This window comes from Somniosus microcephalus, chromosome 13 (assembly GCF_052327205.1).
Source record: "Somniosus microcephalus isolate GS21.2 chromosome 13, FLI_Smic_1.0, whole genome shotgun sequence".
NCBI classification, from domain to species: domain Eukaryota; kingdom Metazoa; phylum Chordata; class Chondrichthyes; order Squaliformes; family Somniosidae; genus Somniosus; species Somniosus microcephalus.
Genome location: NC_140999.1, coordinates 120,440,128 through 120,462,213, shown reverse-complemented (window position 1 = coordinate 120,462,213; position 22,086 = coordinate 120,440,128). Strand labels below are relative to the sequence as shown.

The following is a 22,086-nucleotide window of genomic DNA, read 5'->3' as shown; positions in this document are numbered from 1 at the left end:
GCGCTGCATTCCATCCGGTCACTGCTTTGCACTGCCATTAACGCCACCCCCCATGAACGAATGTTTGTTTTCCCCAGGAAGTCGACTACGGGAACCACGCTGCCAACTTGGCTGACTTCTCCGGGGCCCGTCTTGCTGCGAAAGCACATGAGGGCCCATAAAATGGACCCCCTGGTCGAGAGGGTGGACCTCCTGCACGTCAACCCCCAGTACGCCTATGTGGCATACCCAGACGGGCGGGAGGACACAGTCACCTTACGAGACCTTGCACCCTCGGGCACCCCTGAGACACCACCGTTACCCCCCACCACCCCCCCCAAATCCAGCCCAGGTAGACGGCATGCTGGAACCCCACGAGCCTTCGTCGACCACGCAGACACCAGCATTAACACCGGATACTGCACCACCGCCGCCGCTGCTGCGCCGATCAGAAAGACTTACGAGGCCTCCAGACAGACTGACATACCCGAACTGGTAGTACACTTCACCCCGCCGGACTCAAATCTAAACAAGGGGTGAATGTGGTAAACCACTTTTATCGTTCACTATCGTTACACTATGGTTATCACTGTTATACCGTTACACTATGGTTATCACTGTTTACACTGTTGTATCACTACACGAGGTCGCCTCTTGTCACGCTGTTATACCTGGGCTGACCACTGCTGACTCCGCCCATGGCTCCACCTACCTGCCCAGGTATAAAGGTGGTCGACTGGCTGGTATTCCTCCTTGTTGGATCCGATCACCCACGAGGGTGGGCTCTGTTATTTAGCCAATAAAAACCTATAGTTACTTTCTTAACTCGTCGCTTTTCATTGGATGAATTGATAGGTATATCAATTCTCACTGTCCATACATGCGTCACCACTTTTCTTCACCAAACGCCAGCTTATAACTAGGCATTTGGTTTTTACCAATGCGTCTTTCGCTGCCCTTCTCTGCTTTTATCGGTTACCTTCTTCTTTGCCTCGTCTCGTCTCGCCCCTTTGTGGCCTGTGTGTCCGGTGTGGTATTGAACTCGGGTCTCGTTCTCCTCCTGCGTTTGGCCCCGGTATAATGGGCGTCCTCGGTTGTTGAGCGGTGCGGGGAGCGAGAAGAGAGCCCACCACGAGGCCAGGGCGCGAGTACGAGCAGCAGCAGCCCAAGGCCACAGACAAAAGTCAAAGTCAAGAGCAAGAGAGCGATTGCTACTGATGGGCCTCCAATTATACCTGTTTCTTCAACTCCTTATCTGTGCGCCAAATCAGGTCAGTCCATTGTTTAACTTTTGGCGGGCTGTTTTAAATGATTACAACCATTTAATTTAACTACTTTTGGAGTGGTTGTCTCCGGGTCTAATGGCCCCGATGTCCTGGTTGTTTTGTCATGGATAAGACCTAATTGTCCCCATCCTGACTTAATGGCCACTGTGAGCTGTTACCCATTAAACATGCAGAAACTTAATGGCCACAATTATAGGCCCATTCTACTTTGATTCGATTCGAGTCGAATAAATGCGTATTCCTTGTTTACGTTGTCTGGCTGGCTCCACAGAGTCTCTGTTCACAGATTCCTGCATTTTAATGTTTCGTCTCCGGGCCTGCTTGTTGGCAGAGCCTTGCTTTTAACAATCCTGTCAGTATTGGTCACGAGGTTTACAGAAGCCATTTTGGGTACCCTGTTTTCAATAACTTGTCCAAAACAGGGTCTCTTGATCCATAACTTGGGGAGTGCGGGAATTTTGAGAACCCTGCACCTTACAGATGATTAAACTATTTACTTCCCCTCTGAGATGGGCTGTTCCACCCTTGATTTGTACCTGGTGACCTGACTCTAAACTGGAGCAACTTCCACAGTGTCAAGTGGCTGGAGGACTAAAGAATGGATACGAAGGGTGGTGCAATGGCATGGTGCATCAAGAGCTCCAACATTCTACTGGAATGGTAGAACATCCACTTTGACCCTCTGCTTCCTCCATGGTCAGTTCCTGATCTTCGCTGTGCTGTTGGAGGAGATGCTGAGTGGAAACCAGACAGTACTTCATGGAGTTAAAGAGAAACAATGGGAAGGTGATTCATCCTTGCACGCTTACAAGTGACATCCAATGATATTAGTAGCGGCCTGGGAGCTGGTTTGCTTCACGTACTCTTGACTGCGATCTTTCTATGAGACCCTAAGAGATCTAAACAAAAGGAAAATACAAGGTCACAGGTCACCAATATCTGGCACGGCCTGTCCCTGTGTTAAGTGGAAGAGCTGTTATTTGACAGGAGTACAAGCTGAACCAGTGACAGAGTCTGGTTATTTTTATCAGATGAGTGCAGCAGCCACATAAATGGCACGTACCCCTGTACAAACTGTACATCTCTAATACAGTCGAGGTAAAACTCAAAAGATAACAGTCCTACCATTGATACTTTCTATACAGTGCGTACTTTACCAGCACTATCAGGACATTGGACCTTGAACATTCAGAACAGCATTGTTTGACCCTGTCGTGCTTTGGGATTTCTCACCAAAAGAATCGTGGTATGATTTTTATTAACCGGTTACTGTTAAGTTAAAATTTAGCTCACAATGGAGTTAAATTCACAGAAACAGGCTGGAGCCATTGGGACAAAGAGTGGAGGTAGGTATGTTAATGAGCTCTGCCCATGGCTCTTCTCTGCACTGTCTTCAGTGCTTGGATTACATAGGATATACAGCACAGAAACAGGCCATTTGGCCCAACCAGTCCATGCCGGCGTTTATGCTCCACTCGAGCCTCCTTCTGTCTTTCCTCATCTAACTCTATCAGCATAACCCTCTATTCCCTTCTCCCTCATATGCTTGTTTAGCCTCCCCTTAAATGCATCTAAACTTTTTGCTTCAACCACTCCCTATGGTAGCGAGTTCCACATTCTCACCATTCTTTGGGTAAAGAAGCTTCTTCTGAATTCCCTATTTGATTTCTTGGTGACAATCTTATATTGATGGCTTCTAGTTTTGCTCTTCCCCACAAGTGGAAGCACTCCCTCTGTATCTACTCTAACAAAACCGTACATAATTTTAAAGACCTCTATTAGGTCACTGCTCAGCCTTCTCTTTTCAAGAGAAAAGAGACCCAGCTTGTTCATCCTTCCCTGATAGGTATTTCTGGTATCATCCTTGTACAGGAAACTTTTTTTTATCCGGCACGACGGGACCGACGTGGTGCTGGTTCATCATCAATTCCGGATAACCGAAAGCTATAGTAAAAGATATGGAGCTGAGAACTCCGTATAAAGCAACAAACCCTGTTGCTTAGCAACAGGTTCAGAACAATAGCCACAAGTTCCAAGCGTCTCTGTAGCTTAGCAACAGCTGCAGCCACGCCCTTGCACAGCAACAGATCGAGGAAGGCAAGTAATAAAACTTACCTGAACCTACTCCTGAATTTTGCCGGTTAACCGAGATTTCCGGTTATTTAGGTGTCAGTAAATCGAAAGTTTCCTGTAAATCTTTTTTACACCCTCTCCAGTGCCTCTATATACTTTTCATAATATGGCGACCAGAATTATACGCAGTGTATACCAAGTGTGGTCTAACCAAGGTTCAATACAGGTCTAGCATAACTTCTCTACTTTTCAATTCAGTCCCTCTAGAAATAAACCTTAGTGCTTGGTTTGCTTTTTTTATGGGCTTGTTAACCTGTGTCACTACTTTTCATGATTTGTGTATTTGTACACCAAGATCCCTTTGCTCCTCTACCCCATTTAGACTCTTATTTTCCAAGTAATATGTGACCTCCTTATTTTTCTTACCAAAATGTAATACCTCACATTTATATGCCCATTCTGCAAGTTTATTAATGCCTTGTAATTTGTTGCAGTCCCCCTCCGTATTTGGTACCATCTGCAAATTTAGAACTTGTGTTTTTGAGTCTAAAGTCTAAATCGTTAATATAAATTGTGAACAATAGTGGTCCCAGCACCAATCCCTGTGGAACACCACTTCCCACCGTCTGCCATTCTGAATAGCTAGCCTTTACCCCTATTCTCTGCTTTCTGTCTTGAAGCCAGCTAATTTTCCATTCTGCTACTTGTCCCCTGTTTCTGCATTCTCTGATCTTATTCATTAGTCTATTATGTGGTACCTTATCGAAGGCCTTTTGAAAATCTAGATAAATTACATCTTCTGCATTACCCTTGTCTACTCTCTCTGTTATCTCTTCATAAAATTCAGTGAGGTTGGTCAAGCAAGACTTTCCCTTTTGAAATCCATGCTGACTATTCAATATATTATTTTTGGTTTCTAGATGTTTTTCTATTAGTAGGAATTCTTTAGTAAGGATTCAATTATTTTTCCTACCACTGATGTTAAACTGACTGGTCTATAATTCTCTGGACATATTTTATCTCCCTCTTTCTCGGTGACCAGAACTGGACACAGTACTCGGGGTGTGGTTCAACCAAAGCAGTGAACATTTTGATTAAGACTTCCTCTGACTTATTTTCTATGGTTTTGACTGTGTAGTTCAATGTTCTATTGCCTTTGTTGATTGCTGCTCTTGGTTAAGCGTTGAGTCTACTAAGACTCCAAGGTCTTTCTCAACCTCATCCTCAGCTATTTCAACATATTCTCCATTTGTCACCCATTTTTCTTTCCTATCTGCTATACTTTACATTTGTTGCATTAAATTTAATTTCCCACTGTTCTGCCCATATTTTGTCCAACTCGTTCTGTAATTTCTGAGCTATCCTTCCATTTCACTTTCCCTCCTAGTTTGGCATCGTCTCCAAATTGGACTAATTTTTGTTGAGTTTCTGAATCCAAGTCATTGATGTAAATTGAAAGCAGTAGTGGTTCCAACTCTAATCCTGGGACATCCCATTCAGCATGCCCCCCCCCTCAATCTGACATTAGTCTTCTAACCAGTACCCATTATTTTCCATTCTTCAGCAAAGCTTTTTTTAGCTGAATTAGTAACCTTTTTCGTGGAAGTTGATGAAATGTCTTTTGGAAGTCTAAGTCCACAATGTTGTAGGGTTTACCACAGTTGACTTGGGTTGTCACTTCGTCAATAATATCAGAGGTTGGTCAAACTGAAGGGATAATTACCACTCCTAGCCCCTTTAGGGCTACCCCGGATCAGGCGTATTCCCCAGACGTTCACTTTCAACTAAAGTTTGAGATAGCCAAATCCTAAAGATGCTTAATTGGGTCTAAAGGTCTAGACTATCTCTCCCTAAAGGAAAGGAACAAGCTGAAGATGCTACCGTCCTCCAGATAGCACTTTTAATAAGTTTAGCTAGACTCTAACGTTCTGGATATTGTGAGGGTTCGGAAACCCCCCAGAATTCTGCAACTCCTCACCAAAGAGCGTACAGAGATTGAGTTTGTGAGTTTGATACAGAAGTATTATGTGAGACAATTCTAAAAATATATAGATTTATTAAAGAACCAACATGTAATTACAGTAGGTGTTTCAATCGTAACAGTAACAGTTCCAAAAAGAGAAAGCTTACAATTCTTATCAGATCTTAACTTCGCTACATTTTTACAGTTCTTAGTCTTTATTCCAGGATATCCACCAAAATCAAATACAGTACAATACCTTGATCCCCAAGGTACAAAGAGTTGTAGACTTACAGAGCTGCCTCTGAAGCCTGAGAATCGCTTTGCCCCTTTACAGTGAGACTATCATCCCATTTGAAAGTTCAATATTTATATCCTTTTTCAGTGGTATTTCCTTTGAGGTTTTCTGCTGATGTAAGCTAATTATCTCTGGTCATTTTTCTGCTGACCCCTGCTATTCTTACAGTCACCTCAGCTGGTAGCAATGCAGAATTATGTCTTTACCCCAGGTGTCCCAAGCCCACCATAAAAAATGGTATAACAGCAGGTGTATCTATTTGATGTCATTTTTACCAAGGTCTTCTCTTTGTGTCTTTTTATGAAGTGTAAATTAAAACGCCTCAACCAAGGGTGATCTATGCAATTCTTAGTCACCTCAGCTGGTTGTAACAGAATTATGTCTCTCTAGGTGTTCCAAGTTCAACACAAAAAACGATTTGACGGCAGGTGTTTCTTTTACTTGATGTAATTTTTACGAAGGCATATGTTTCTTAATTTTATGTGCCTGTTTACGAAGTGTAACTTAGAACACCTTAACAGGGTGTACCATTGTGTTCTTTCCAAAGCTTCAGACTTCAGGAGCCTCCAACCTCCTGTTTCAATAAGGTTATTGATTCAGTGTCAACAACTTATCTTATCCCAATAGCCTGAATACTGTTAACAATACAGCTTCTCCATTGTTAGGTTTTTAGATTTTCAAGCCCAGTTTGTCATGTTTTAATAAGGCCAGAATTCTTTCATAGAATGGTGTATTTTTCTGAATATGGCTTATTCCTTCACAAAGCAGAATCCTTCCTTGCAGAAACTATGCTGCTCACTAGGTTGCTGTTTAATCCTGATAATCAATTCCATTATTTTACATGGAATGCAGTTAAATCTAATGGGTCTGTGGTTGCCTATATCTGTTTTTTCCCTCTTTTTGAATATGGCACCACACTGTTTCCAGTCTACTGGTACCTCCCCCCACTGTCTATTAACTCCCATCTAACAATAATTTTTGTCTTGTTTTGTGTGAAAGTGGACAATTTGGAGCAGTGTCCGTTGATGGCTGGAAAACAGCATAAACTGCTCTTCTCTGGAGCGAAACAGTGACAGAACTCCAGAATCAATGGCGATCCACACTCTGAATCACATTAAAAAGCACATTTAAAATGTATTAGGCCATGCCCTATTTTTCACCATAGCCTATCAGGCCCAATGTGCCATAAGTGCCTGGTGCCACTTCATGGTACCAAATACTCGAGGGAAAAGAAAGAAAGGCTTGCGTTTATAAAGCACCTTTCATGATGCTCCAATGTGCTATACAGCCAATGAAGTACTTTTGAGGTGTGGCATGTTTGGTGTGAAATCTGGCAGCCAATTTGCACACATTGTCCTACGAACAGCAATGCAATATCGGCCAGATAAACTGTTTTAGGTGTTGATTGAGGGATAAAAGTTGGCCAAGACACCAGGGAGAAACTCACCTGCTCGTCTTCGAAATAGTGCCATGGGATCTTTTACATCCAATTGAGAGGGCAGAAGGTTTAACACCTCATTTGGAAGATGGCACCTCCGATAGTGCAGCACTCACTCAGTACTGCACTGGAGTGTCAGCCTAGATTTTGTGCTCAAGTTCCTGGAGAGGGACTTCAACCTACAATCTTCTGACTCAGATGCGAGAGTGCTACCAATAGTAATGAGGAGTGGTCATAGTTGCCTGTGTGCTGAGGTCAGGGGTCATCGCAAACGTACCTTATGCAGTGTTAAAGATTGCAGTGAGTGTCTTTTAGGAATCCAGTTAACCGGTTTCCTCCCTTTCCCACAGGCTTATACCATACATGTAATAAAGTCGGGCAGCTTCGATGATGACAAGGCACTGATTATTCGGCGTTACACCGATTTTGCAAAATTGAATGAAGCACTCCACAAACATTTCAGAGAGGACATGGGCAATGTGGTGTTTCCAAAAAAGAAAATCCGGAAAAACTTCACACACGAAACCATAGCCAAACGCAGCCGGGCTTTTGAACAGTATCTGCAGCACATTCACTCGATCGCGAACATTCGCAGGTCCAAAGTATTCCTGGAGTTCTTTTATCTCCGAGGTTTGAAAGCGGGTCAGGGATTATTGCGGGGTGGAATGTGTGAGGACGCTATGGAGGCACTGATCAATGCTCTTCACTTGCAACAGAAGCTGTGCTCCTGGGATATGGAGCACTTACTTTTCACCCTAGCTTCTATTTCTCTGTGTTACAATGAACTGGATCGCTTGGAAGAGGCCCAGGCCTACTGCGAGCGGGCCTTACAGACAATAGCCAACCAGGAAAATCATCCGCTACTCGTGCCTTTACTTCAGTCCAACATCAGGCTGTCCTGGAAAATAGCTAAAGACAAACGTCAGTCCGAAGCCAAACTCCAGCAAGTCCAAGAAGCAGGAATAGATGTTTTAAATCAACCTAGTCTTAAAGAACATCTTATTAAAGAGCTTTTAGAGTGAATTAGACACAGCTTGATACTACATGAGGGCTGGAGGGGGTTTCTCTGGACAAATTTCAGTAGTTTCATTAAAATGTATAGTTTTATATCTGTAAGAACCTTAAAATGGACCAAAGTTTAGTAAAACAAGCTTCACTTTCCTGTGTATTGTATTCAGCATCTCTGAACCGTATCATTGCAAATAATTGTGTCTTTCCTAGTATCAGAAGAGCAAAGATTTACGAGAGTCATGACATAATGTGTGTAATACAAAACTGGGCAGTGCGTGCGTGGGCCTACAGAGAAGATTTACTGGTGACTCACCATATAGTATTGTGATTCTAAACTTAAATCTCTCCTGCTTCAAAAGACATATTTTACACTGCACCCCAGGCTGATGTAGACATGATGTCTGTGTTCTTTAGAAACCAATCAGGTTACAGTTGCAATACTGGGTGAATTCCTGGTACAATAGCTTTAGAATTATTGCAAGATTGTCCTTGGGAGCTGTCCAGTAACATATATTGCACCTTTTTTACAGTGACTTTGGAGGTCAGAGTCCATCTGTTGATGTGCCTTCTGTCTAAACTTTGCCTCCAGTTCTCAGAGCAGTTGCTGTACATTCTTTGCTCCTCGCAGTAAGCAAAAGTACCCCAGGGTAACACTTGAACAAAGTCTAATTTGGCTGGCTGGGCAGTGGGGAGAGTAGAGTGCAATGTGCTCGGATACTGGCGCATTTGCAGCTATAGAGGGAAGTAAACACTAGTTCTGGTACTGAGCTATACTGACCAGGATGGCACAGGGTTTGATCTTTCACCTGTATGGAAGTAGCTGATCTCAGCTGGGGCCATAATTGGCCTCGGTGACATTGGGCAAGGGCAGGATTGGACTCTGGTGATACCCTCGTTGCTGAATAGCCTGTCAACACTCAATGTCAAGGCTCAGACATGAAAAATTTCCCCTTGAGTGAGGTAGAAGAGCTGTTGGCCTATGGGACTATACCCCAGCATGAGATGTTGGCCTTCAGGGCAAGAAAAAAGGCAAGTGCTTTTGGAGCTTGTTTCAGTTGACCCTGACAAATGTGAGTTACGATCTGCTAAGTGCAGTAAAAAGGCACCCTCATGCATGTTTAAATGTGAGTAGCTCTGCAGTCAGAAAGAAAAGGGACAAGCTCTTCACCATGGAAGGGCCAACAGTGACCGTAAATAGGAGCAGCTCCACTCCGACATCACGCATTCGACTGCTGAACCTGAACTTTCTGTCAACAGGGTAACAGAAAGAGGATGTTTTCTTTGAGGGCAATCAACGTATGGTGTTTTTATATTGGAGGCCATGGTACAGTATATCAAAGTGTTTATAGTGAGAGGCCAGTGAATTGAATGATGGACAAGCACTTATAAATATTTACGTGTTGAGTATTACTATGTATATATTAGCTTCTTCCATTCACTGCTGATGCACCATAAAGCTGTAGTGGTCCCCACGTTTGTTGCATTTTTTGAATGTACACGTATTGCTAAAGAGTTAAAAATTATTATTCCTGATGCCATCTGTTGGTGGTTTTAGCAATGCAGGCTGGATTCAGGAACACAGACTGGTACAAATGGACTTTCTTCACCACTTCCTGATTGGTGGGAACCAAGAGGGTGGGCAGGCAAGCTATTCTCAGCCCTGTGCCAGTGTTGCTTGTCAGCCAAGTGTATGAAACAGCAACTTCAGGCCTACTCATTCTCTGCTACTCTTTTCTTCTCCCTCAATATTCTCCCCTCCTGTCTGAAAGATGTTGACTTGTGCTGAGATATGACTCCACTTATACTGGCCACTTTCTCACCCAATTGGCTATAATTCAGTGACTGTCGGAAGGCTATTTAACAATGGGTGGCATCAGAACCAAGTCTGATTCTGTCCTCCATTCATGATGCTTTTCAACAGGAGCCACTAGGTAGCGATCAGTAGTAGGGACCCGAGCTGATTTTATTCTTTAACTCTTTCCCCAGCCTGAGAGAATGTGTTCAATTTGCAGTATCCCAACAACTGCAGAACTGATTGAATTCAGCAAAGTCAGTACAGAGCAGCGACTGAGCTGGGATCCTCCTGGCCTATATGTTTCAGTACTGCATCAGGCCATTCATTTGCATAGAGCAATTTGGGAAGCCACTTTCTGATCATCTTTCCCTTCCTAGTGCTGAAGTGCTTGGCTCTGATCTGTACCTTCCATTGATGACAAAGCTGCAATCTGGAGATCGCTGTGTGGGAAATCTTTGGATATTGTGCTCCATTCATCAGCAACAGGTTGTGCATTTCTGAAATTGACTTTCTTCGTGAAACTGAATATATTCAAAATTTGGGGCATTGCTTAATAAATTGCTGTTAAACTCCCAGTAGAAATACTATCAGCCAACTGTATAAATAGTATTTACTTCCAGGATATTCAAAACAATATAAGGTCAGTTTAGAAGTTATAAACCATTCTGTTGTTATATCAAATTCTCACTAGAAAAAGTTCTTGAAATCATGAAACCCTGAGTTAAGATTGTTAAACTACAGTAGTGTTTATGCAGTGTTAAAGGGGATTGGTATTAATTGAGATCTGGGGTCTGAGCCACAAGTGCACATGGCATAAATCTGGCTCTTGCACAGGGAGTTGGATTTAATGAGAAAATAATGTAAATGTTTGGCATTAAAACAGTAACTTAAAGGCAGCTGGCCATTACATTTCAAAAAATTGTCATCGATTCAAATCCTTTGTTTTTGGGGGGAGATTTTTCACTTTCCCCACCCAAAAGACTTCCAACATCTGCACTAGTTTTGTTGTGGAGACTGGATGGTGTACGATGAAGAACGTGCCATAAACACCTAGTTCTTTATCTCTGCAATGTTCTGTTTTTGTACTCAAATTCAGGGATGTTAGTACTGGGAAATGGAACTCTTCTGATTTAAAGCAGCCAATGCCAGCATCACTCACTCCCAGGTTAGTAAACACAGCTTAGGTGTAGCGTTAAGTCTATTGTTTGGCAAATAGGTGAGCTCTGGCCCGTGCTCCTTTTTGACCAACTCACTGCCTCCACAGTGCTCTGCTAATTTTATCTTTCTGCTCAGACAGGAGCCACATCCACTTAAATTCTGAGACACTGCCCATCATTGTAGCCAACTCGGCACTTAAGTGTTCCATGGATCTCAGGATGAACTATAATATTAAATTCTTTGGTGTAGCAAGCTCATACTAGTAACTTATTTCAATTGTTTGAGGTATGATTGCTCTACCATGCTGCTTATTATATTTAGAGGGATTTTTTTCTTGCTTCCTCCAGTTTTCATCCTTTTGCTGATGCTGAGATGCCTTCGGTGCTGCGAGCCCTCTGACTTCTGCGTGTGAAACTCTACAGCGAGCTCAATATGACTGGGTGGGGGTCATTACAGTTGAGCAGATCATGGCCCTGGCTACTGCCCGTGGACAGGCATTTCCAGCAGCGGTGACTAGAAGGTGATTAGAATCAGGAACCTTGGCTGCTTTCCCTTGTCCCAATTATAGAGCTTGCACTCCTGCCATTGCTGAGATTAGCTTAATTCACTACAGACCAGAGATTGAAGTCCAGACTTATTTAAGTCTGTAGTCCATTGGTGGGAGAAGGGAGGGAAGCTTTTTTTGACCGTATCAATTTTTGGTTTTGCTCCTGGAAATGTTTGAGGTGCCTGAAAAATATAAGGGGTGGGGCTGATAACTTTTCAGAAGCAAAGTGTTGGCTACCAGAAGCCTTTGGTTTATTACACTTGACAACAGCACCGCGCCCCCCCCCCCCCCCCACCCCAACATTTCACTGTTGTGGCGAGTAAAATTGCTCAGTGCAAAATAGCTGCAGGTGGCAATAAGGCAACATGTGAAGTAGTGACCTAACCCCGGCATGACTGCAGGGAACCCAAACCTAAACACTGCAGGTCCAAAACTGACCATTATCATGAAATATACAGTACAACCAGTCTAAAACTGTAGCTCATTTATTAATTATTAAAACTAGTGACTCCAATGTATGTGAAGATTGTAACTGCACTTTATTTCAGGGCCATTTCATGATTCTTGTCTGTATGTCTATCTGTGGAAAGATGCTTTTACAGACTAAACTTTAAATGGCTATCCTTTGAAATGAATCATATTTGTCAGTCAGAAAATACCAAATGCATGTGCCGTGAGAAGTGAATATTAGAATGTGAAATGATTGTGCATCAGTGAGAGTAGTTAAGGAGTATAAGCAGTGACATATTGAGATCACAGATTCACAATTGGCATTGTCACACATGCTCAGTTACCTCTACACATTGAGGACTGACGGTTATAGTCTGAACAACCTGTTTGTATGTTTAGTTAAACCCTTTCACTTTTTTTAAGAAAAGGAGAGTGGAGAACTAGACAACAGGAGAGAATCAAATTCTGTGGATGAATTGCATAGCAACAATCAGTGGTTGGGATCATGCAATACTAAATAATTGGGTGGGACTTTTGATAATATGGTGCTGTGCTGGTCAACGCCTTTGTGATACTGAGGGTAATAGACTTCTCTGTTGTGTTGTCCACTGAGGTCAGTCACTATTTTACAAATTACTCTGCTCCTCAGACCAGTCCAGTCCAGTGTAAAGGATAAATAAATGCTCATGTGAATGTGTGACGGTTCAACCCTTCAGTGCCTAAACACCACTGCCCATCTTCTGCTTGAAACAGTGTTTGGCCCCAATTGCTGCATTCAGTATTTATTACTAGCTTTGCTTTAGTTAAAACCCCTTTATAATGAATAGTTTTAAAACGACTGATGCAGTTCCAGTCTCTCAGATAGCTCCTGACATTGTAAAAACCCTGTTATAATGAAAATGTGACCTGAAAAATCATTTGAGGCAATTCTATTGTACTAAAAAGCCAAATTGGATTTCAGAGTAAGAGATGATCTTAATATAAAACACCAAACTCCTTGAATGAAATATGGTCACATTCGAGGCCTTCCAAGCACGCATCATTCCACGTTCTTAATTCAACTATAAAGTTAGGACTGCCATCCTAACAAGCTTTTATGTGCAATTCAGAGAACCTCCTGTCTCCTTTTCATTTAAAGAAACAGACATATATCACTGTGATACATTCTTGGGGTGGGGGCAGAAGAAAGTTGTATTTTGGCAGTTGAATTTTTTGTTGAGAATTGCCAATTTTTTTTTTTAAATTTAAGTTTCTGATACTGACACCGAAGCCCAAGATTAGCAGGCAGTCAGAGCTAGTTAAACGTATCCTGAAAGAAGGAAGTGCAATAAGGCTTTAAAAGGCAAATTTAGTGGTTTTCCACTGCACCATATTATCAGACTGACTTGTTCAAGGGGTCCGATTACGGCCTGGAGCCACCGTGAAGTTGAGTGGCAGAGGTCAAGCTGTGACTGCACTGAACTGAATGGCTGATTTGTGCGGATCTATCATAAGCCAGGGTATATTACTTTCTAGTGAAATACTACATTTTCTATTGAAGTCCCTTAGTTTGTCATTCTGATTTTGTGTTTTTTTATTTTTAAACTTGCATAAAGCCACAAGAGAACACCCTCCCTTAATGGCAGTAACAATGTACTGTCTGCAATTGTAAAAACTTAACAGTAAAGTTGGATCTTGCAGTATATACCAACACTAAACCCTTGTCTTACTGCCTTGTAACACAGACCCAGCCATCTATTCCAAACAAGAGTTTCTAATGAGCTATAGTTTTAAAGTGATTTTGGATTTTCACTTTCTTGTCACCATTATTCCAATAGCCTGGGTGATCAACTGATGAAAATCATCAAAGGGGGTCAGTGGGATGAGTTTTAAAATGCATCAAGACTGGGAATTAACCCCTTTGCGTAGGGGTCCAGTGATCTGCCTGCCAGTAGGGTTAACTTCAGAACTGCACTTGATTTGATTTCTTAACCCTTTTACAACGTTCCCTTTCTTGTATTTCAGCTACATTAGGTTCAATAAATGTACCAGAGGCAGGTTACCTCGCTTTTAAAGCCAAAGTCCTTAAGGTGACATGCTGAAATAGTCAATTATTAAAGAACATACTTTTTAAATGCACGGCCAGTAGTCATTTACTTCAAAATATGTTAAAGCAAAGTTATTTCTGTTGTTATTTCAGATTTCCAGCGTCCGCAGTATTTTGCTATTGTTATACTGCAGCTACTTGTCTCTAACATTATTTGAGGAATGTGATACTCATAAGCAGACGAGTTATACTAACTGGGCATTGTTTCAGGTCACACTGAGGTCAGTGACAATGCATCTCTTAATAATATACATGTTTAGATGAGTGTGCAACATTCCACACCCCAAGTGGCTAACTTTTCATGCCAGATGTGCACAGGTGAAGTTCTAAATGATTATAAACGTGCTTTTCAAACTTCCCACAAGGTGCAACAAACCACCTGGGCACTTTTTAAATGTGGCTTTGGACTGAGTTGGAATTATTGCTATAGTTAATGCGAACTCAAAGTGCTGTGAGTTAGCCTCTTGGAGAGGGCCTCTCAATTATTGGCTATAGTGCTTTCATAAATCAGATCAGGACTTGGCAGCCACTTTTGCTTTGATGTGCACCCACACCACTTTTCATTAATGCAAAACTAGCAGAACTACACTCAGAATATACAGGCCCATCAAATATCCACCCTGCTAATTGAAAATAGGTCTCCAAATTTTCATAACTTGTTGCATTACTTGATGTAATACACAGTAATTGCTATTTTACTGACCTTTAAAATAAAAAAGATGGCAACAGGAGTGTAGAGCAGTGTTCTACTTTTCTGTCCATTGTTTAGATCATTTGATTCATTTTTATTTTGAACTTTGTCTTCCCACCTTTACTGTTTCTTTTAAAGAATTGTTGGCACACACTTTTTTCTCTTTCCTATATTCCACTTCATGTTCTATCTACATTTTCTGTGCTATCAATTTTATGTCACCTGGATGCATTGCCCTGTTTAAGACTCTATTCCAAGTGTATAATGCTAGTGTTAAACTGTATATAAAGTACAATAGGCTTTTAATTTATTCTAGCTGAAAATACTTGTTCTTGTAACATTAGATGTTGAATGTTTCTCCATAATCACATTCACTAGTTTTTCTTTTAATGGCAAAAAGCCAAATTTGTCTTGTTTATCAGTTTAGTAACTAAGAAACCAGTTTGCTTTGGATGAAACGCTTGCTTCAGTCCAATAATGAAGTTAATATTCCGTGAAAACATGTGGGTTTCTGATGACAACGTGATTGTGAGTAGTTACACAACTTTCTTCAGAAGTAGGAACAACTACTGGGATTTTCTTATAGGAACAGGAGTCGGCCATTCCTCGAGCCTGTCCCACCATTCAATTAGATCATGGCTGATTTGTATCTTAACTCCATCTACCTGCCTTGGTTCCATATCCATTAATACCCTTGTCTGACAAAAATCTATCAATCTCAGTTGTGAAATTTTCAATTGACCCCCCAGCCTCAACAGCTTTTTGGGGGACAGAGTTCCAGATTTCCATTACCCTTTGTGTGAAGACGTGCTTCCTAACATCACCCCTGAATGGCCTAGCTCTAATTTTAAGGTTATGCCCCTCGTTATATACTCCCCCACCAGAACAAATAGTTTCTATCTGCCCAACAAATCTTGTTATTCTTCTCATTGAAACCATACACTTCCTTACATAATCAGATGAAAGATGAGCCCTGTATTGACTGATGCATCATTTGTTTTTAAATCATTAAAATAAATGTGACCTACTGGAAGATTAAGGATTCATAGCTGAATTGACCATCATTTGGAATATCTATTGTTCCCTGATCAAACAAAGCTCAGTTATACTGAATGAATTGTGTGCAAGTTTACATAGTATTTGTACTCACATTGAGCTGTTGTTGCACCTTTTCTTAATTTAAGGTTTTCATGATTATATTGTCCCAATAGGAGTTAAAACTCATCTCCAGAAATGTCGTCTTCCTAACATAACTATATAACCTGTTGCCGTATGGTTGCTACGTGACACTTGTGATCCGGATATTTTGGTTTAGTGGCCAGCTGGCCATTTGGAGCCGAGACACTTTTTCAGCATAGCCAACGTTTGTAGATTGTGGATCCAAGGATAAATATCATTCCCAGCAATCATAAAAGGAATCGGACTTATTAACAGCAGCTATGATCTTTGTGTTCCTTAAAACTCTCTGCTGGTTCAAAAAATGCAACACTCCAGCTTGCTGCTGGAGGTGGACATAAAAGGTCCCATCGCACTATTCGAAGAGGAGCAGGGGAGGTGTCCTAGCCAACATTTATCCCTCAATCAAAAAATAGATGATTTGGTCATTTATATCATTGCAGTTTGTGGGATTTGCTGCGTTTCCCTACAATTTGTAAAGCATTTGGGACATTCTGAGGGGGTAAGAGACAATCTATATATAAATGCAAGTTCTTTCTTTCTATACTTAGACATACTTTGGGGTGCCCTGGTGAGTGACTTTTAAACACCTGTGTATTCTACTCCTGTCTGCCTTTAGCTTTTTCCAGACATTTTACCCAAAATCTGATCAGGTCTATCCTATGTTAAGGGAAAATTATATAATACTGAAAACTATTTTTGAAGGGCACTTTGATGAAAGTTTAGATTGTCTCAAAAGTATGATAGCAGATTTGAATGCTTTATACCAAGGATCTCTTAAAATGAAATATTTTGCTATATTACATTAGATATCAAATAACCCTATGTTTTTTATCAGTCATTGTTAGTGATAATTACAGTTCACTTATGAAATATAAGGAATTGCATGCGTCTGGGAGCTTAGCAAAACACCTAGAAAACTTTAGAAGCAGAGCTGAACTGAGATACAAATCGGAAATACCTCAGAAAGCAGTGCATGTTGATCTTCTGTTCTTCAGTGTAAATTATGTTTGGTCTCTTTGACTAAGTACCATGTATCCAGCATTTGCTGTGTGTCCAGTTAGCAGTTGTTGGTCTACTTGGAGTTTTACTTTTCTACAACCCATTAGTGTCTCTCTGATGTATCTTCATTTTGTATAAATAGATTTATGTACTATTAAATATTCTTTGTGCTTTACTTTATTTTTTGCTACCTTTATACATTAATGTGGAGGAAGAAAAGTTCTAGGTAGTTATTTGATACATGAATGAACATTTAGTTTAAATTTGGTTGGTTGTTCTGCGCTTTAGAGCCAATCAAGATCAAGTCAGATCATTTTGTGCCAGCTGAATATTTTTCCATTTGTTAATGCTGAATTTGGTTATCTACAGCATAGCAATTATTAAAAACTTGTCCCGTCACAATTTTAAAACACCTCTAGCCAATCACCCTGTAATCTCTGATCTAAATGAAAACCGCCTCATTTTTTCCAAGCCTTTTTTTCCATTTATGCTTCCTCATACAAAGGATAGCAAAGGGAGAGGAAAATGTAAATATTGACTTTTTGGGTTAGAGAGTAGAGGCACAGAAAATAAACACTACAGTACAGAAATTCAATTTTCCAGCCCCAATGGAAAACAAAATGGTGGGGAAGAAGCAGATTTGTCAACAGCAAAAAAAAATCAGCAAAAAGTTGTGCCAGAACTGGAATATAACCATAGAAGATGGGTGTTGAGCATGAAACCACCCTGAACAAATAGTATAGTAGAACTAAAAGAAAAACAGTGGTGGAAGCAGATTAGTTAGTAATTTTCAAAAGAGAATTGGATATATACTTAAAAGGAAGCATGTGCATGGCTGGGGGTAAAGAGCGGCGAAGTGGGACTGGGACTAATTGGATAGCTCTTACAAAGAGCTGGCACGATGGGCCGAATGGCCTCCTTCTGTGCTGTATGATTCTCTGATAATGGAATGGAGGATAATGTTTAGACAAGTTTCTCTTCCCCTTCCCCCCCCCCCACCATGGAACACAGGTTAAAGAGGGGAGAATTTAATAGTAAATATCCAAACACTTAACGTGCTCCTACAAGATACACTTAAAAATCCTAGTGCCATGGAAAATATGAATGAGAGGCTTTAGTTAAAGCTAAAAATAAATGTGTCCCCACAACACAGAAGGTTAAGGACAGGAAAATTTAATAGAAGTTTTCAGAATTCTGAAAGGTTTTGAGAGGGTAAACAGCAAAAGCTTGCTTCCACTGGTTGGCAAATTGGTAACAAGGGAGCATAGACTGAGCATTATCACAAGAGCAAAAGGAGAAGGCAGAAGAATTATCCCTCTCCCCCAATTATTTGAAGTGGAATTGGATAATTATTTTAAAGTAATATAAAAGGATATAGGAAAATAGTTTGTTAAAGAGCTAGCATATACAAGATGGGCTGAATGCCCTTCTGTGCTGTAATTTCAAAACACATAGCGCTAAAACAGCAATGTATTTCATGCTAAAAACAAGTTTGTGAAAGGAATCCCATTTAATTTTTTTTTATATCTTACACATCACTTGCACAAAACGGTTTGTGTGGAAAACAGGAATTGTTCTGTACCAACAACTGATTACCCTGTAGTAGGAACTACACACAGCCAGAAACAGGCTGTATACTAGATTTGAAAGGTTTAGATCATTTATGACAATGGACATTGTTTTTGTAAATCAATGCAATAAAAGCACAGCAGCAACCACAGGTATGACTAACGGAGAAATATATTACTTATGAAAATCAGTTGCATTTTGTCTTGCAGTGGGATTCTTTACACTGGGCAGCATGTACATTCCAAACGATTTAATGAGACTTGGCACTATGCACTTGAATTCATATGCTAGATTTAACATTTGTTGCTGAATTCTTTTTGAAAGAACCCTTGAACCAGAGCCAAACCTTGACCATCACTGCATTAACGTGAAATAAATATTCTATAAAATAGAGTACCTCAGTAGCGTAGTGGGTGAAGGCCTTTGGTGCATTACTAAGTTATGCAGACTGAGGTTCAAGATTCAATTCTTGGCCTGTGTAAAATTAGCTGATCTCAGCCAAGGCCAGTTTGGGCGTTACCGTGTCAATGGTCCTGGTCATAGGAGGCAGCATGAAGAAACAACTGATGCAGGATTCCTACTCCGTCTTGTGACTCTGGCTGGAAAGTGTGTGTGTTGACATTGCAAACAGGATTGGGTTTGGACATGACATTCTCCACAGTCAAATAGCCTGCAGACACTCACTGCCCAAGCGCACACTGGTCATTTAAGAGAGCTACTGGAGGACAGCTGTGGCCCAGCACCTTCAAGAGAGGATGGAAGTGTAGGAGGAATTTGACTGGCTATGATTTCACACAACACTTTGTATATTAACTATATAATAAAAACAGAAACTTCTGGAAATACTCAGGTCAGGCAGCATCTGTGGAGAGAAACAGGGTTAACGTTTCAGGTCGATGACCTTTCGTCAGAACTGAAAAAAGTTAAGAGATGTAACAGGTTTTATCAAGTACAGAGGCAGAGAAAGGAGGGGAGGAAAGAACATAAGGGAAGGTCTGCAATAGGGTGGAAGGCAGGAGAGATTAAAAGACAAGAGGTGGCAATGGGGACATGTAAAGGAACAAAAGATGGGTCGAGAAGAGGTGTAAATGGGAACTGCAGAATCATCAACAGCTGCCATCTGAAAAAATAGTTATGATCTGAAATTGTTGAACTCAATGTTCAGCCCGGAAGGCTGTAAAGTGCCTAATTGAAAGAGGAGGTGCTGTTCCTAAAGCTTACATTGCGATTCATTGGAACAGTGTAGGAGGCTGACGACAGAGAGGTCAGTGGGAGTGGAGCAGAGAATTAAAGTGACAGGTGACCGGAAGCTTGGGTCACACTTGCGGACTGAACGGAAGTGTTCCACAAAGCGGTTACCCTATCTACGTTTTGGTCTCCCCAATGTAGAGGAGACAGTGAATACAGTATACTAAATTGAAAGTAGTACAAGTAAATCGCTGTTTCACCTGGAAGTGTTTGGGGCCCAGGACGGTAGGAAGTAAAAGGGCAGGCGTTGTATATCCTACGCTTGCACGAGGTGGTGATGATTGAGGAGTGTCGCAGAGGGAACGGTCCCTTCGGAATGCTGGGAGGGGAGAAGATGTGTTTGGTGGTGGGATCACACTGGAGGTGGCAGAAATGGCAGAGGCTGGTGGGGTGGAAGGTGAGGACAAGGGGAACCCTGTGGTTCTGGGAGAGAAAGTGGAGGGGTGCGGGAAATGGAACAGACACGGTTGAGGGCCCTGTCACCAGGGTGGAAGGGAGTCCTCCGTTGAGGAAAAAGGAAGGGGGCAGCACGGTGGCATAGTGGTTAGCACTGTTGCCTCACAGCGCCAGGGACCCGGGTTCGAATCCGGCCTCGGGTGACTGTCTGTGTGGAGTTTGCACATTCTCCCCGTGTTTGCGTGGGTTTTCTCCGGGTGCTCCGGTTTCCTCCCACAGTCCAAAGATGTGCGGGTTAGGTTGATTGGCTATGATAAATTGACCCTTAGTGTTAGGGGATTAAATACGTGGGGTTACGGGGATAGGGTGGGACATGTGTTGGTGTAGGGGTTACGGGGATCGGGTGGGATATGTGTCGGTGCAGGCTCGATGGGCCAAAATGGCCTCTATCTGCACTGTGGGGTTTCTGTGATTTTGGAAGCACTAGTGAGGAAGGTGGCATCGTTTGAACAGATGCGATGCAGACTGAGAAACTGGGAGGATGGAATAGAGTCCTTACAGGAAGGGTGGGAGGAAGTGGGCTTTTAGTGACTATTGGTCAATAGCCTCGCCCCAGAAATAGAGACAGAGAAGTCAGGGAAGGGAAGGGAAGAGTCAGAGATGCACCATGTGAAGGCGAGGAAAGGGTGAAAATTGGAAGCAAAGTGATTGAAATTTTCCAGTTCAGGGCGAGAGCAGGAAATGGCACCGATAGTCATCAATGTACCAGGAAAAAAAAGGGAGGGGGCCGGAGTAGGACTGGAACAAAGAATGTTCCACATATCCCACAAAAAGGCAGGCATAGCTAGGGCCCATGTGGGTTCCCACTGTAACAACTTTTATTAACTAGTTGACTTTTCATGACAATGCATGTGGGGAATCACAGCCAAGTGTAGCCTGCAGGTGATGTGGGAAGGGAGGGATGGGTTTGCACAGATATAATTAGTATTTTATTTTAAAGTCATATTAAAATCTGCATATCTTTGATCCCAGAGTAAATGCTGGAAGTGCGGTCAGGGGAAGGGTCCCCAATTTATACAACATTGGTGCCCGAGCCACTATGGGCCCATTTTAGTGTTTCTTACATTACAACAGTGACTACACTTCAAAAGTACTTCATTGGATGTAAAATGCTTTGATGCGTCCCGAGGTCATGAAAGGCACTATATAAATGCAAGTCTTTTTCTTTCAGTCTCCCGCAAGAGCAAAGTGTGGGAGAAGTGGCAGTGACCAGCCACTTGTGGAGTCTGCGGAAGCTCCAGCTGCAATTACATATTGGAGGGGCTGATTGCCCCCTTGGAACAGGGCCTGATTGGACAGGACAACAGGCACAAGTCTTCAGGGGGCTACGGCAAGATCCCAAGTGGACCCTGCATGTCAGCTGAGAAGTCGGTTTGCCATAATTTTACAGTGTACTGACCACCTGCGGAACACAGGCTTGAGCCAAAGAAATTCTAGTCATCCCCTCCCTGGCCATGATCCTTCAGATGCAGGGGACCATGTTTCAGGTGGATAGAAGTTATTCTCCAAACAAGCTCCCTAGAAGGCAGGACTTGGCAGGAAAGTGGAGTTGAGGTCAAAGATCAGCCATGATCTTATTGAATGGCGGAGCAGGCTCGAGGAGCCTTATGGCCTACGCCTGCTCCTATTTCTTTATGTTGTTATATTGGGTCGTAGCCTAATTCAAATGCTTTCAGCTGCACCCCTAGCACTAGTGTTGGAATGCACCAGAAGCCCCACAGTTTTTGTGCCCTCTATCTTTACTTTTATGTAATACTTTAATTTTATATCAAATAGCAAAACTTAATTTAGGAAGCAAAGGAGTTTATCTGCAGTACAGGCTGAAGAGCTGGGAGGAACAAAATGGAGGCACTACAACACCAC

At 42.0% G+C, this 22,086-nt stretch overlaps 1 protein-coding gene across 7 annotated transcripts in view; it reads left to right on the top strand.

Moving 5' to 3' along the window:
• The window catches only part of snx21 (sorting nexin family member 21), a 74,262-nt gene extending 57,137 nt beyond the window's left edge, over positions 1-17,125 (top strand). For 2 of the 7 annotated variants that reach the window (XM_086005242.1, XM_086005238.1), the window contains exons 4-5: positions 7,385-11,005; positions 11,346-17,125. In XM_086005242.1, the coding sequence (XP_085861368.1) occupies positions 7,385-8,056 (672 nt within the window). In that variant the 3' untranslated portion in view covers positions 8,057-11,005; positions 11,346-17,125. The remainder of the gene's footprint in view (positions 1-7,384; positions 11,006-11,345) is intronic. The other 5 variants (XM_086005243.1, XM_086005244.1, XM_086005241.1 and 2 more) reach the window with 5 other exon arrangements.
• The last annotated feature ends 4,961 nt before the right edge of the window (positions 17,126-22,086 follow it).